This window comes from Herpailurus yagouaroundi, unplaced genomic scaffold, assembly GCF_014898765.1.
Source record: "Herpailurus yagouaroundi ecotype Mexico unplaced genomic scaffold, PumYag 185, whole genome shotgun sequence".
NCBI lineage: Eukaryota > Metazoa > Chordata > Mammalia > Carnivora > Felidae > Herpailurus > Herpailurus yagouaroundi.
The window spans coordinates 27,882,316-27,896,790 of NW_024412416.1; the positions used below are offsets into that span (position 1 = coordinate 27,882,316).

Here is a 14,475-nt window from a genome sequence, read left to right on the forward strand (position 1 = left end):
TGGAAACCAATTTGACAATAAATTTCATATATAAATAAAAATAAATAAATAAATAAAAAATAAAATACATTGAATTTATTAAACCCATAAGTTCAAAATGATACTCAGTAAATGGGAGACAGACAAAAAATAAATTCAGTGGACACCACTGGAAGTTGCTAAGGCAACAAATCATTATTATGAAAATTGATAATTAAGGAAAAATAATTTATCTTGTGTTTCTGGCATTAAGTGTGTTTCACGTTAATGAAATTGGGTGGGAGAAAGTTCTTCAGTACAGAATGTGTCATTTATAAATGCAGATAGAATGACAGAATTAGAAAATTCATTGCAAATGCTAATGGTCCCTGGTGAGTATTAAAACTATTAGGAGCAAAGGTCACAGGGAACTTGATAAACACTGGGCCAGGCTGCCACCACCTAAACTCACTAAGCAATCTCAGCATCCCTGCAAGGGGGACATCTAGACATTACACTTCTCCTTGGTGCAAGTCAAACTCCTAGAACACCTGTGAAGCAAAAGGCCCCAAAATAAAACCTGAAGGCTTCAGATATAAATTGTAGTCCATAGGAAATAAAAGGAATAGAATAAGAATCCCATGAGGGGTCCATTAGCCCAATCCAGGATGCAAGATGTTCTACAGAACCACAGAAAAATATTTTTGAACTAGATGGTGGTACAGTAAAGAGCTAACCTGGAAGGCCTAAGGTTGCCATCATTAGAAGAGCCTTTAGAAGAGCCTGCTCTAGGGTTGGCCCTTGGCTGGAATCTGTTTACTTGGCTTTTGGAATATTCCTTATGATAGAAAGTGATAATGTTGTTATATAGGCTTAGAACATTGCATTCTGCTGTACTAGCATGTCTAAATTATTTTTATAAAATGTGATTTATGGTTAACACCTGCTTTCTTTCTGAGAGGCTAGGACTTTGGTGGGCTCAGGGAGCCTACATGACAAGCCTTCATCAATACCCTGGAGCTCTGAGTCAAGCAGGCTGCCCTGGGCATAAATGCCACTGCTGAAGGAAGGAGCATGTTCTATGTGGCCCCTTCTGGGAAAGGAGACCTTTCAGAACCCTGCTTCTGGACTCATCCAGACTTCCTGATGAGGCTTCTTCCACTGCTGGTCATGATAATAAACCACAGCCCAGACAGGGCAGAGTTGCCTGTGAGTCTGTGAGCCCTTCTAGAAAAATCACAGTGTTTAGGTGACCAAGGGAACCCTGAAACATGATGATATTGGTTTAAAAAAAAGAAGAGAAAAATAATGGAGAGAATAGAGCTACTCTGGAATAAAGAAGACATAAGAGCTATAACAACTAATGAGTGGACCTTGTTGGACAATTTGGGCTCAACTTACTGGAGCCAACATTCCTCACCAGGCACACTAGACAACCACAGGCAAACTTCTGGAACTTTCCTGGCCATTTCTCCTGCAGGCCATTTTCTTGACAACTCCAAGGTATTTCTCATACCTATCCTACACTAAAGAAGAAATGCTTCTTTAGAAGTACATTCTCTACTGACCTTCCAGGCTCAACCTACTGGAGCCAAGATTCTCATCAATGTGTTGCAGTAAGTCTGGTTTCACAATTAAATTAACAATGTACCAGCCCACCCAGGCAGTGCCTGCACTTTGCTTCATGCTATTAAAGGTAGGGCCACGCTTAGCTCCCCAAAAACACATAATTTATAAAACATAAGATCATTTGTAAAAAGGCTCATACACTGAATTGATAAGCATAACAGATAATATTCCTTCCCCCCCCCCCCCATATAGCCCAAGGTCGCTCAAGTCTCTATAACATTCATATTCCTATAAAACAAATAGGGGACAGTCTAATGTACATCTCAGATAGTTTCCACATTTGCCCCTTCAGGGTCACATTTCAAGTGAGCAGCAGAATGAGAGTAAGAAAATCATGCACATATTCAGTTTTCTCAGGTAAATTTTTGCTGGTACCTGATGCAGCTCATCTTGCATGTGTCAGTTGCCAACATTCAGCAAATATTCCAGTACAGACCAATTTTCTACATAGAATGGTGGAATCTTCCTTTTTAGGAAAGATGCCATGGCAGTTTGATTAGGAAGCAGAACTGAGTGAGGGGCACCTGGGTGATGCAGTCGGTTAAGTGTCTCTAGATTTCTGCTCAGGTCATGATCTCGTGGTTTGTGAGTTCAAGCCCCAAGTTGGGCTCCACACTGTCAGTGTGGAGCCCATTTGGGATTCTCTCTCTCCCTCTCTCTCTCTGCCCCTTGTGTGCTCTCTCTCTCTCTCTCTCTCTCTCTCTCTCTCTCTCTCTCAAAATAAATAAATAAACTTAAAAAAAAGAAACAGCAGAACTGAGGGGCACCTGGTAGATCAGTGAGTTAAGCATCCGACCCTTGATTTCAGCTCAGGTCATGATCTAATTGTTTGTGAGATCGAGCCCCATGTCAGGCCCTCTCTATGCTAACAGCACAGAGTCTGCTTGGGATTCTCTCTCTCCCTCTCACTCTTCCCCACCCCTGCTCATGCTTTCTCTCAAAATAAATAAAGAAACTTAAAAAAAAGAAGGAGAACTTAGCCCATACAAAACATCCACACGTTGAAAGACACTTACTTGTGAGCCCAAATAAATCTGAGAGCTGACATGAAAGTTACCTCAAATATAATCAGCATGTAGACCCCAGCAAGGATGACCACAGCAATGATCACTTGTGCTTCTATGCTTGCACGGAGATACTGATGAGCCATCAGAAGAGGAACAGCCTGGGTCTGCTGGACAGAGGCTCGAATGCTGATAGAAACAGTATCTCTGTAGAATGAAGCAAAGATATTACCATTAGTAAAGGAAACCAGACCCTATGTCAATAATTAGTGCTTGTTTCCTTGGTGTCCTTCCCAACACAAGTTATCTATGGCCATAATGAGAGCCCAAATTAATCTCAGAGTGATTTAGCCCAATTACTGACGTGGCAGACAAGGAGCTCTGAGGGTATATATGAGTAGTGTGAGATGCAGACACAGCCTCCCTGTGGTCACATCCATCTAATGTAGATCCCTCAGCCTCCACCTGGCAGTATCTGCTTCATGGCAGGTGCCACTCCAACAATTAACAAGGAGCAGGAACTTTCACATTGGTTCTAGCCATTTAAAATTAAAATTCTCTTTCTCTTCATCACACACTGACTGCTTTACCTGCTAACAAATAGCAAAGCCAACCATTCTCACATGACAGTGATTTGGAAAAGGGCCACATGTAACATGAGAATATATAGATGGGTTGTCACAGATGATGGGGGAAAGTACCTGGAATAATAAGCATCCAAATAATTAACAGTATGTGGCATGGTGAAACTAAAGCATTTTTCTAAAAGTTTGGTAAGCAACTGTTGTGAGCCAAACTGTGTCCTCCCAAAATATAGATGTTGACACCCTAACCCTCAATACTTCATAAAATGACTATATTTGGAGACGGAGTCTCTATAGGAGTAATTAAGTTAAAATAAGGTCACTAGTGTGGTCCCTAATCCAGTATGACTGGTATCCTTATAAGAAGGGATAGGGACAGACACAAACACAGAAAAGACCATGTGAAAACACAGGAAGTAGAAGGCATTGTCAAACCAAGGAGAGGGGCCTCTGAAAAGACAAACTCTGCTGAACCCTTGAGGAAATAAATTTCTACTTTTTAATTTAAGCAGTCTGTGGTATTTGTTATGACAGGACTAGCAAACTCCTACAGACATAATATGGAGTGGCATTAAAGAAAAAGAGAAAGAATCCGAAAATTTCCTGGAATTCTCCATTGTAGAGCTTCATAATATTAATGACTATAAAATCAACTATAAAATACCATTTGCTTCAAAATGGACCCTGAAATCAATCCTCATTTCCTGACACTTGTGGTTATGATGCCCTCCTACATCCCTCATGTTCACAGTCTCCCCAGTTAGAGCATCGCATCCAAGTCATATAATTGATCTGGCTATTCGTGCCAAAAATTTGAGTCTCACAGGTCAAACTTTTTAAGTGAGCATGTCTCAGAAGACCTTCCCTCAAGATCTTTGATCACCTGAGACCCACCTGCTCAGTATCTCAAAGGTCCTGCTCACCACCAAGCGCTCACTTCTTCTCGGATTTAAAAATACAGTCCAATTCTGAGTGACCTGTAAAAGTTGAAATGTAATATCACAGTAAGGCTTTGAACCATCACCTGGGATTCAGTGTTATTCAGTGTACATGTTTTTTTATAATAAGGAGAAAAAGAGGAACAGCAAGGACTTTTTACACAACTCCCAAATCCCTGACACTAGAGCATATCCAAGTTGTATGGAACTGGAAATTTCTACATTATGAAGGGCTTTAAGAAAAAAGAATACAGGGGCGCCTGGGTGGCGCAGTCGGTTAAGCGTCCGACTTCAGCCAGGTCACGATCTCGCGGTCCGTGAGTTCGAGCCCCGCGTCGGGCTCTGGGCTGATGGCTCAGAGCCTGGAGCCTGTTTCCGATTCTGTGTCTCCCTCTCTCTCTGCCCCTCGCCCGTTCATGCTCTGTCTCTCTCTGTCCCAAAAATAAATAAACGTTGAAAAAAAAAAAAGAAAAAAGAATACAAAAGTACACACATAGAATTAGTATAAAAGATACAAAGGTATAGATGTCAAAATGATTTATTATGAGGAAAATAAATCACTGCACTTTATGGGAGACTTGGAATCTTCTGAGCCCTCTGAGGCAACTCATGAAAATGCTTACTTACAACTGCCTCCTGCTTGCAAACTAGAGACAAGTCTCCACACCCATGTCACAGGAGCACATGAGAGGCAGGATCCAAGGATGAAGCTCCTTTGCTGTGAGCAAATCCACCCCACATCTTCCTGTCCCAAGCAGGGTAGTGGAGGAACCAGCTGAGGGGAGCCAGATATGAGCAGAGAGTGGGGGCTGGCTGGGGCAGCTGAGGGGGCAGGGAAACTTCGATGGGAGGACGGGAGTCTTGCTGCCCAAAAATCATGAAGTAAATGAAAATAGGAACTCTGAAATTAGTCAAAGCATGAATGAGAGTTCATATGTTCTCTTAAAACACTTCAATATTTGGAAAGAGTATATCAGAAAAAGCCTAGTAGTAAAGGACTTTTGTGTTCCTCATGTTTCTGAGCTGGATTTTTGTGCTGGCACTGGAGCAGAGAAGCTCAGTACAGCCCCATGGGCAGGCAGTTATGTCAGCAGGCTGCAAAGGGTCACATCTTCTTCCACACAAGACTCACAGACAGAGCAGACAGATGTGTGCCCACCTTGTCTTTACTGAGAAGCCGCTGCCATCAGGCTGTGCATTGCACACAAGGAAGCCAAGTGTACGTCCTAAGACCACGACCAAGGCAACACTTTTAGAACACTGGTGCTGCATAGACCATCACCCATGAAACTGCAGCTTAATTAATAATGATGCCTTTGCTCTGTGGACCCTGCTCTGCATGGCAGGAAAATAAGAGGGTGCAGTAACCCATCAGACACTCTGTTTTGGATGACACAGCATTGTGCAACAGCAGGGTTTCCTTCTCTGGATTATAATAGGAAAAACCCATGAACTTCATACACAAGTCACCATAATAATCCCAGGGAGTTATCAGGACTTGGGATATAGGTCAGGATGCCCAGAGAGGGGCCAGGCCTTGTCTGGGCTCTGGGCCATGGTGACAACACCACTGCTGACCTTCCTTGCCTTCAAAGTATGGGAGCTAAAGATGGTCTAGGAGACACTAAGTACAAGAGCCTATTGCTTTAGAAGCAGAAGGTAGGAAATTATGAAAGTCTTAACTACTTGGTTAAGTGTCCACAAACCCAAAGGAACTGTGGTGTATCTTCTATACCATGAGGTAAGGCCCAAGTTTAATTGTGATTTAACAACAGAAAACTACGTTCAAATATATATTTCCCTGAATTGTCCAATAAAATCATCTGAATAAAAAACTCACAAGCCTGATTTTACTGAAATTGCAAGAGTTTTATAATTATCTTAGACAAAAGGAGAAAAAATAATTGCAAAGACAAAGCAAAAGACAGGGCTTGCCTAAGAATGGTGTCATCAAAAAGAATGAAATCTTGCCATTTGCAACTATGTGGATGGAACTGGAGACTATTATGCTAAGTGAAATTAGTCAGAGAAAGACAAAAATCATATGACTTCACTCATATGAGGACTTTAAGAAACAAAACAGATGAACATAAGGGAAGGGAAACAAAAATAATATAAAAACAGGGAGGGGGACAAAACAGAAGAGGCTCATTAAGTATGGAGAACAAACTGAGGGTTACTGGAGGGGTTGTGGGAGGGGGGATGGGCTAAATGGGTAAGGGGCATTAAGGAATCTACTCCTGAAATCATTGTTTCACTATATGCCAACTAATTTGGATGTAAATTTTAAAAAATAAAAAATAAAATTACAAAAAAAAGAATGGTGTCATTGCCTTATGGCTTCCCATCAAATCCACTCAAAAGGAAATCAATTTATGAAGAGATGCAGTGAGTTTTTTCAATTCCTTTTAAGTAAAGTATAAGTGTAACCTGCTGTGGCCGCCGCCGCCTGGAGCCTGGAACATCGGCCTGGGTCACCTCCACCACAACATGTTCTTCTCTTCCAGTATGACTTGGGCCACTGGCCACCAGGGCCCCTTCCAGGTCCACCTGGAGCAGTGTGGAGTCCACATGGCTGGTGAGGTTTGAAGCTGAGGCAAAGTCAAGGTGAACCACAAAGCATGGAAGAGAGGCCTAAAGTGCCCCCACCACCCACTCAGTGAGTACCCTCCTCAGAAGGTGCACACAGAAATGCATATCCAGGATGTTTCCTCCAACTGTACTGCAGCCATTGACCACTCCTTATCTCCTCAGCACCTCACTCCTGACATACACATTGGCTTTACATTGTGTTTTGCCCTGCAGAAATTGCATTTCTGATTGTGTATGTTTCAGGTCCTCTGGTTTAACCTCTAAGTGGTGGTGTCTCCCCATTCTACCCTTATCTCTGCTTCTGCTTTTGCAGCCAGCATAAAACTCCTGCCCAAGTTCCTGGACCCATGGTGAGCTAGTAGACAGGATGGCTGCATGACTGAACAGATACACAGATCAACATCCATGCCCAAATCCTCAGGTGCCAGGTCTCTATTTGTACAATGAGAAATCACAAAGAGAACTTAAAATAAGAATTCTGAAGTCAGCTAAATAAGTGAGAGGAGAGAAATCCCCTCAAAGTGTGTTAAGGGGTCTTGATCAGGGAAGAATTATCAGGAAAAGAGGCTTTTTCCCCACACAAAATATAATTCCCATGGTACTTACTCCCCACTGCAGGCTCGCCCCTTAGCACTTACATCCTGCATTTGGGTGTTGCACAAACATAGGGGTCTGTGCGACTCAGCCCTTCCCTCTCTGTTCTGGGCCAACTCTTGCCTCTGCTGCAAGGTCCTGGGGGACATGACATGGATTTTACAAAGAGGCTGGCCCAGTCATTTTCATCCAGAAGAGAAAATTGTTGTAGGTGGAAAAATGAATCTCAAAATAATCTATGTTTTGTATAAGGCCTCAAAAGTCTTAGCAGCAGCTCACTAGTTGTAGGAAGATTCAGAAACCCTAAAAGAAACAGGTGGTTTATGGAAGAGACTTAGGGAAAAGGTAGAACTTCACTGTTGCCACAGTGTATACAGGATTTGCATTGAGTGTTGAGTGCCAGTGAATGGTTAATCCTTTTTCATTATCCATTTCCTCCAGCAAAATATACTAGCTTAAAAAAATTATTATACAAACACATCCTGGTAAAGAAAGCGCTTTATCACCACTGTCTATAAGACAGCCCAGAATGTGCAGCTGTCCCCAGCACTTGGCTGGAAAGCCTCTCCACATACCTATGCTGCTACTTGGGTTCCATCAAGGACAAATGGAAACAGAAGTCACACATGAGGCAGGATGTACCAACAAAAGGCCCAAAGAGACACTGCTGCTTCTGCCACGCCAAAATTACTCCTGTCCTCGTCTTTCCCCTGATCAAACACAAGATACAGGGTGGGGAGAAATATTTTAGTTCAGAAAGGATTCTAGAGACCTTGCAGAAACCCAGGAGATGGAACAGCACCACCTAGAGGCTAACATTGGAAAAGCAGTGGCTTCTCCTTCAGATTTAAGGAATGTTTGTGGAGCATCTATTGCACACCAAGAAATAAATGAATAAAAACCTGGGGGTTAAGGGGCATCTCATGACCTCTTGAGGAGACAACCATATAACAAATCACCCTGTGATTAACTAATTACATGGAGCGCACACAAAACCACATAGACACAGGACCACATTTACTTCCACCCTTCCTTTCCTCTGTCTTTCTACATGCCCACCACGTACTTAGGATTCAAAGCCCACTGAGATGCTCTGGCATCATCTGTGACTTCCAGATCACAGAAAACAGGAGCCTCTAATCAAGCCTCATCCCTGCAGGCAGCTTTGATCCTTGACTTGCAGACATATTGAACTATCTGCCATTCTCCTAACACATAGTACCCTGCCTTTGCTTCAAATGCCTTCTCCAAGTATGAAGAACTTCTGCCATCTTTTGAGATCTCACTCAAGCTCTCCACTCCTCTCTTAAAATCTTTGCTTGTCATCTACGACTCCAGTGGATCCTCTGTAGATTTGACTCATGCCATATTGCAGTTTGTTTAAGATTTTTCTTCCCAACTGGTCTCGCTCCTCAAGAAAAGTATCTGCATCTTATTCATTTTTCTACTTCTCTGGAGACTAATTTAGTTCTCACCACATTAGACGCCCCCCAAAATACTTATTTTACCAATAAATATTTGTTTACAGCATCATCCTTGAAGTCCTCCAAACATAGACCAGAGTCCCTGCTGGGGGCGGGCAATAGAGAAGTCAGAGAGAAATTGCATCCTTCCTCTGACTGCATCAAAGAAGTCTCCTGCCTTTCCCATTACCCAAATCAAAGCCATTTTTCATGACCTAACTTGACATGTCTTCCATGAACCTTCTTCCTACTCTGTGAGCCCCCTAGACTTCCCTCCACTGAGTTCCTGGTTAAGCATCTTCCTGTTGTCCTCTGAGTGTGACCATTGACTCTGCACTGGTTGTCCAAGTGTGGGCAACTGTCCTAGAGGTGTATGTATGGTGGGGAGAAAGACACATAAAACACTTCTGAACAACAGGCAATGTGCTGCTGCTGGACATGGAACAAATCCACAATAGCCTGAAGAGAGGCCTTCATTTCTGCCTAAACTGTAGAGTCCCCTTGGATTTACCCTTAAGTTTGCTACAGTGCCTATCAAATGCCAGGCTCATTAACACTGGCCAGGACTTCCTCCTTGACCAAACTTGAGTCGGGCTCCTCTGAGCCCTCTTCTTGATTAGTCCTCAACTTTGGCCTGGTGAGCCCAGTTTATTGAGAATCCCTTCTCTCCTCATACACAACCAAGTTCCCCTTGGTAATTTTCCATCCTCACCCTCATCCTACTGTAGATTCCTAGCTTCCCCTGTTGTATTTGGAGTTGAGTTCAATCTCCCCCCCCCCCCACCATTGCCAATAGTCTTAAATAAAGTCTTCCTTACTGTTTAACTTATGCAATTTTTCTTTGACACAACTCTTGCTTAGTTGAACTGAGGTAAGAAAGTGGGGACCCTTTGGACCCATCTTCATGATAAAAATGGGAGCAATGTCATTTGATAAAGTACGAAACTTTTAAGATTGATCAATTCAATAAAAATAAATCTATCTAGTGCCAATGTATTTTCTCCAGTGTTTGGGACCAAATGGATGAATGATTGCCCTTAATTTCTAGACTGGTACTGACCAATCAAATTCTATGTGGTGATAGGAATGTTTTATATCTATGCTGCCTGATATGGTAGCCACAAATCACATTTGACTATTATGCATTTGAAATATGGCTGGTGTGAATGAGGTAGTGAAACTTTAATGTTATTTACTCCATTAACATAAATTTAAATTTAAAGAGCCACTAGTGGCTAGTGGCTAGTGGTTACCATATTGGAGAACATAATTATGAGGTAGTATAAGGAGCTTAGGATGTAAGAGAGGAAGAACAGGAGGGGACAAATCCTTTAATGTGTATAGTGTTTCCTTTATGTACTTTGGGAGCCCAGATCTACTATGAAGGGTGTGATGGAAAATGGACCATATGTCAAGAAACAAAGAAAAATAATAGAAGGGAGGAGGGAGAGAAGAAAAGGAGGAAGGCCAGTGAACAAGCCTAATTAAGCTGCTTATATTTAACCTGGCTTGCTGACCATTATTCACCTAATGACCTGGGAGCCTTGAACATGTCTCCCCCATAATAAGCACAGAGAACAACTCAGGGAAAAAGAACCTCAGGTGCCTGCAATCACAGTCATTTCCTGTTTCACAAAGCTTCTAAAATAACCCCTACAATTACTGAGGTGACAAAGCCTGATTGTTACAAAGAAAACCTCATAGGAGAAAAGGTAGCTTCGTTATTCTCCCGTTAATGCATATGGGAGCTTTCTCCAAGATCACTTCCTACTAAAACACACACCCCTAGTGTCTGTCATCCAGGCCTCTTACTCAGCTCGGTCCATCCAGGGGTCTGGCCAGAAGTCAACAAGGAAGAACAATGGGGTTCTTCACTAATGAGAACAACAATGAGAACACCACTACTGACTTTCAAAATCAGGCCAGAATCACTGCCTGCCTCAGACCTGCACAATAACACCCCTTTGCTGAGAATCACCTTCAAAGGTCCAAACTCTGGTGCACAAGCTAGCTTTTCCCCAGTCTGCCCCCACCTTTTGTAGATACCATCAGCAGTTGGCTCTCTGGGGACATTTGAGGGAGACCTGTGACCTCTGATCTCTCCTTTCACAACCCCCCTCAGGAAGTTCTCAGCCTAGGGTCCTTGAAGAAGGTCTGTGAGCTTCCAGAAACATGGGAAATCTATTATGTTTTCTGAGGAACCCACAAGAAGCTTACATCAGCCTTAATTAGGGTTAATGATTGACAGAGTGAGTCTCTTTTTGACCAAACTTTAGTCATGCACCTTTGAACTCTCTTCTCTAAGACTAAGCCGTGACTTTGGGGGTTCTGTGTTTATCTCTGCATTGTCCAGTTTTAGCAAGAATCCTGGTAGGTTAATTTAGTCGGAATCTGCATTCCCCATATCTGATCACACTCAATATCTGATCAGGTTCCTCATGCCCCACCATCCTTAATTGATGTCTGATCACTCTGGCCGGCCTACAGCAAGAATCCAGTGAGGTCAGCTTGGCCAGAGTCTCCTCTCACCCCTGATGCTTCCTCTTGGTAGTTTTTCATCCACTGCCCCCCACCCTGTTCCTTAGTTTTAAAGTCCCGGTTTTCAAGTTCAATCCCTCTCCCACACTGCAGTGGTCTCTACAACTATCACTAGGTTTCTGAATAAAGTCTGACTTGCCATCCTTCACAAATGTCACTAAACATATAAGAGCCACTCTGCAGCATCCCTACCATCTCACACAGCTCTCTCTATCCCTTCCACTTCTCTTCTGTCTTCACCCAAATATACACTCTGCTCAGAGAACAGAAGAGAGACCTCCCAAGTTGCCCTTGCTGCCAGGAGAAACCATTTTTGCCTGCCAGCCACCAGGATGGGCCTAGGCTCATTCAAGTCCCAGGAAAGGCCTAGTGTACTTGGGCTGCTTTGGAAGGAAGACTGTGCACAATGCTGTAGAATAAAAGTGACAAGGTACATTTCTTGGTGGAATGAATAGAGGACTCTTATTTGTTATTATCTGATTTTATCCTGTTATATCCTTACTTATGCTTACTTATGATTTCTACTAACTGCTAAGGTTCATACAGGAGTTGCCACAGTACAGTAATAACCCAGATTCTCCAAAATATTTCCCTCTTCCTATCTGGTTCTCACTGAAGACTGTTTCTGGACAGTCTCCAGCCCTTCACTCCAAGCTCTTGGGTCAGCCTTGGCAGCAGGTTATGATCACCTACAGTGAAGTCCCATGAAGGGAAGGCAGCATCTATCTTATAGGGACATCATGAAGCCAGGCCTCCACACCTTTCTTTGAGAAGGCTCCAGGAGGAGCTGAGGAAAACAGAAGGATATCTTAGTTTTGTTTAATGGAGATGATATAGAGGTAAGACATATGAATGAAAAACAAAGCTCATAAAAAATCACAGAGCTTTCCAATTCTCTCACAGGGATATACATCTTTACCTAAAACTCAGACACATTTTTAAAGTGGTGAAGCAAACATCAAGACTTTAGCAAGCCCTTAGATGGACAACAGAGCTACCCTGTCCTGAGAGCAGGTACAGATGAGTGCTCTCATTTATTAAAGGGCAGGGATGCACCATGCACTGCTCACCAGAGCCATCTCATGAGCCCACCTGAAGGCCTTAAGTGCCAGGTCTTTCTGGAATGTTGCTGATACCCTGTGGGTTAAGAGTGGCTCAGCTGAGTGAGAGGATATTCTGGGGAACTCCCCAGAAGAACTAGAAGAAACAATAATACGTGATAGCTTTTGGTGACTGCAAGGAAAATTATCCAATTTCCTAAAATTTCAGTGCACCCAGCTTATCAATTGAAGATACTAGAGAAAAAAATCTCCATGTAGCTCTATGCATGATTTAATTCCTTTTAAAAGGCAATAATCAGAAAATAAAAGGTAATTATCATAAATACTTGAAATGGACACATCTGCCTCCTCTTCTCCCTCCTCCTCCACCACCCTCCTCCTCCACCTGCTTCCTATTCCTCCCCACTCCTTTGTCCTCCTTGCCCTCTTCTCCTCCTTTGTTTGCTTTCCAAGATGTCCCTTCCTCAGGACCTACCACTAACCCTACTGCTCTAAGCAGGACTGGGAACTTTAGGGGATTTCATGCTTCAATATCCTAATTCCAATGTCCATTCTAAGAGAGGGTGTGGGCTCTGGACTTCCAGTTTCATTTGGGATACATAAAGAGCTAGAAACACACCAATCCCACTCTCACAACCAGAAAACAGGGAACAAATGTTAAGTTAATGGCTTATTCTATCAAGAATGAGGCTGCATCACAACACCTAACTTGAAATCTAGAGTAAGGCAGGTGAATGCGGGGAGGAACAGGGCCAAGCATTGCTTCCCTGAGACAGGTGCTACCACCACATACAGAAACAGGCAAGATTAAATCAGAAAAATTTTAAACAGCTCAAGGTCAAGTGTGGGCTAGCGTGAGACTTGGGAGGCCCTGGGAGCCACAAAATAGGGGTGTTAGCATCTTCTTGTACAGTTTTGCTCCAGGGACCCTAGCAGGTGCTCACAGGGAAGATATGGAGATATTGAGAAGACTGGTGGAGAAACCTTAATTTCCTGGGGAAGCACATCAAATCTGGTAGCCTAAGGGCACAATGTAACCCCAGGAGCCAGTAGTGGCAGGAAAGAGGGTAAAGTAACTCTACCCCTCGCAGAGGAGTAGGAACAGTGCATAGCCTAGCAGACAGCTGGAGAGAAGCCAAGCAATTCCAAGTGTCTGGGATATTAGAGGTTACCATGGCAACCACACACTGCAACACAGCCGAACTCTGACTAGATTTACACAGAACCCCAGCTAAAGCCCACAGTGTTATGGATTGAATGCTATGTCCCCCTGCCAAATTCATATGTTGAAGCCTTGACCCCCAGTGTGGCTATGTCTAGAGATGGGGCCTCTAAGGAAGTAACTGAGGTTCAATGAAGTCATACAGTGGGGCCCTGATATGAAAGGATTGTGTCCTTATAAGAACAGCCACCAGAGAATGCTCTTTCTCTCCACATACACGTGCACATACACACACACACACACACACACACACACACACACACACACACTGAGGAAAGGCCCTGTAGGACATAGGAGGAAGGCAGCCATCTGCCAGCCAGAAAGAGAGCCCCCACCAGAAATCAAATTGGTCAGCACCTTGACTTTGGACGTCCAGCCTCCAGAACTGTGAATGATAAATGTCTGTTACCCCCAGGCTGTGGTATTTTGTTAGGGCAGTCCAAGTTGACTAACACACTCAATATCTATTATCCTATACAACACATCTGGCTTTTATTGACAAACTATGAGGCCTACAAAAAGACACGAGAGAACTTGATTTGAAGAAGCCAAGCAGTCATCAAGCCCAGATGACACAGCCAAAGAAAAGAACCAATGAATTTAAAGAAAGGCCAGTAGAGGGGCACCTGTATGGCTCAGTCAGTTGAGAGTCTGACTCCTGATTTCAGCCCAGATCATGATCTCACAGTCATGAGATCGAGCCCTGCATGGGGCTCCATGCTGAGTGTGGAGCTTGCTTAAGATTATCTCTCTCCCTCTGCCCCTCCCCTGCTCACACACTCGCTCTAAAAAAATTAAAAAGAAAAGAAAGAAAAGAAGAGAAAAGAAAAGAAGAGAAAAGGAAGGAAAAGAAAAGAAAAGAAAAGAAAAGAAAAGAAAAGAAAAGAAAAGA

The 14,475-nt window shown here is 43.2% G+C and overlaps 1 protein-coding gene across 1 annotated transcript in view; it reads right to left on the reverse strand.

The window, feature by feature from the left end:
• Nucleotides 1-14,475, reverse strand: part of OCA2 (OCA2 melanosomal transmembrane protein) — a 527,910-nt gene that overhangs the window by 397,227 nt on the left and 116,208 nt on the right. The window contains exons 7-9 of the mRNA XM_040493912.1: nucleotides 6,544-6,704; nucleotides 4,070-4,152; nucleotides 2,645-2,798 (exon numbers count right to left, since the gene is read on the reverse strand). Coding sequence (XP_040349846.1) covers nucleotides 2,645-2,798; nucleotides 4,070-4,152; nucleotides 6,544-6,704 — 398 coding nt within the window. The remainder of the gene's footprint in view (nucleotides 1-2,644; nucleotides 2,799-4,069; nucleotides 4,153-6,543; nucleotides 6,705-14,475) is intronic.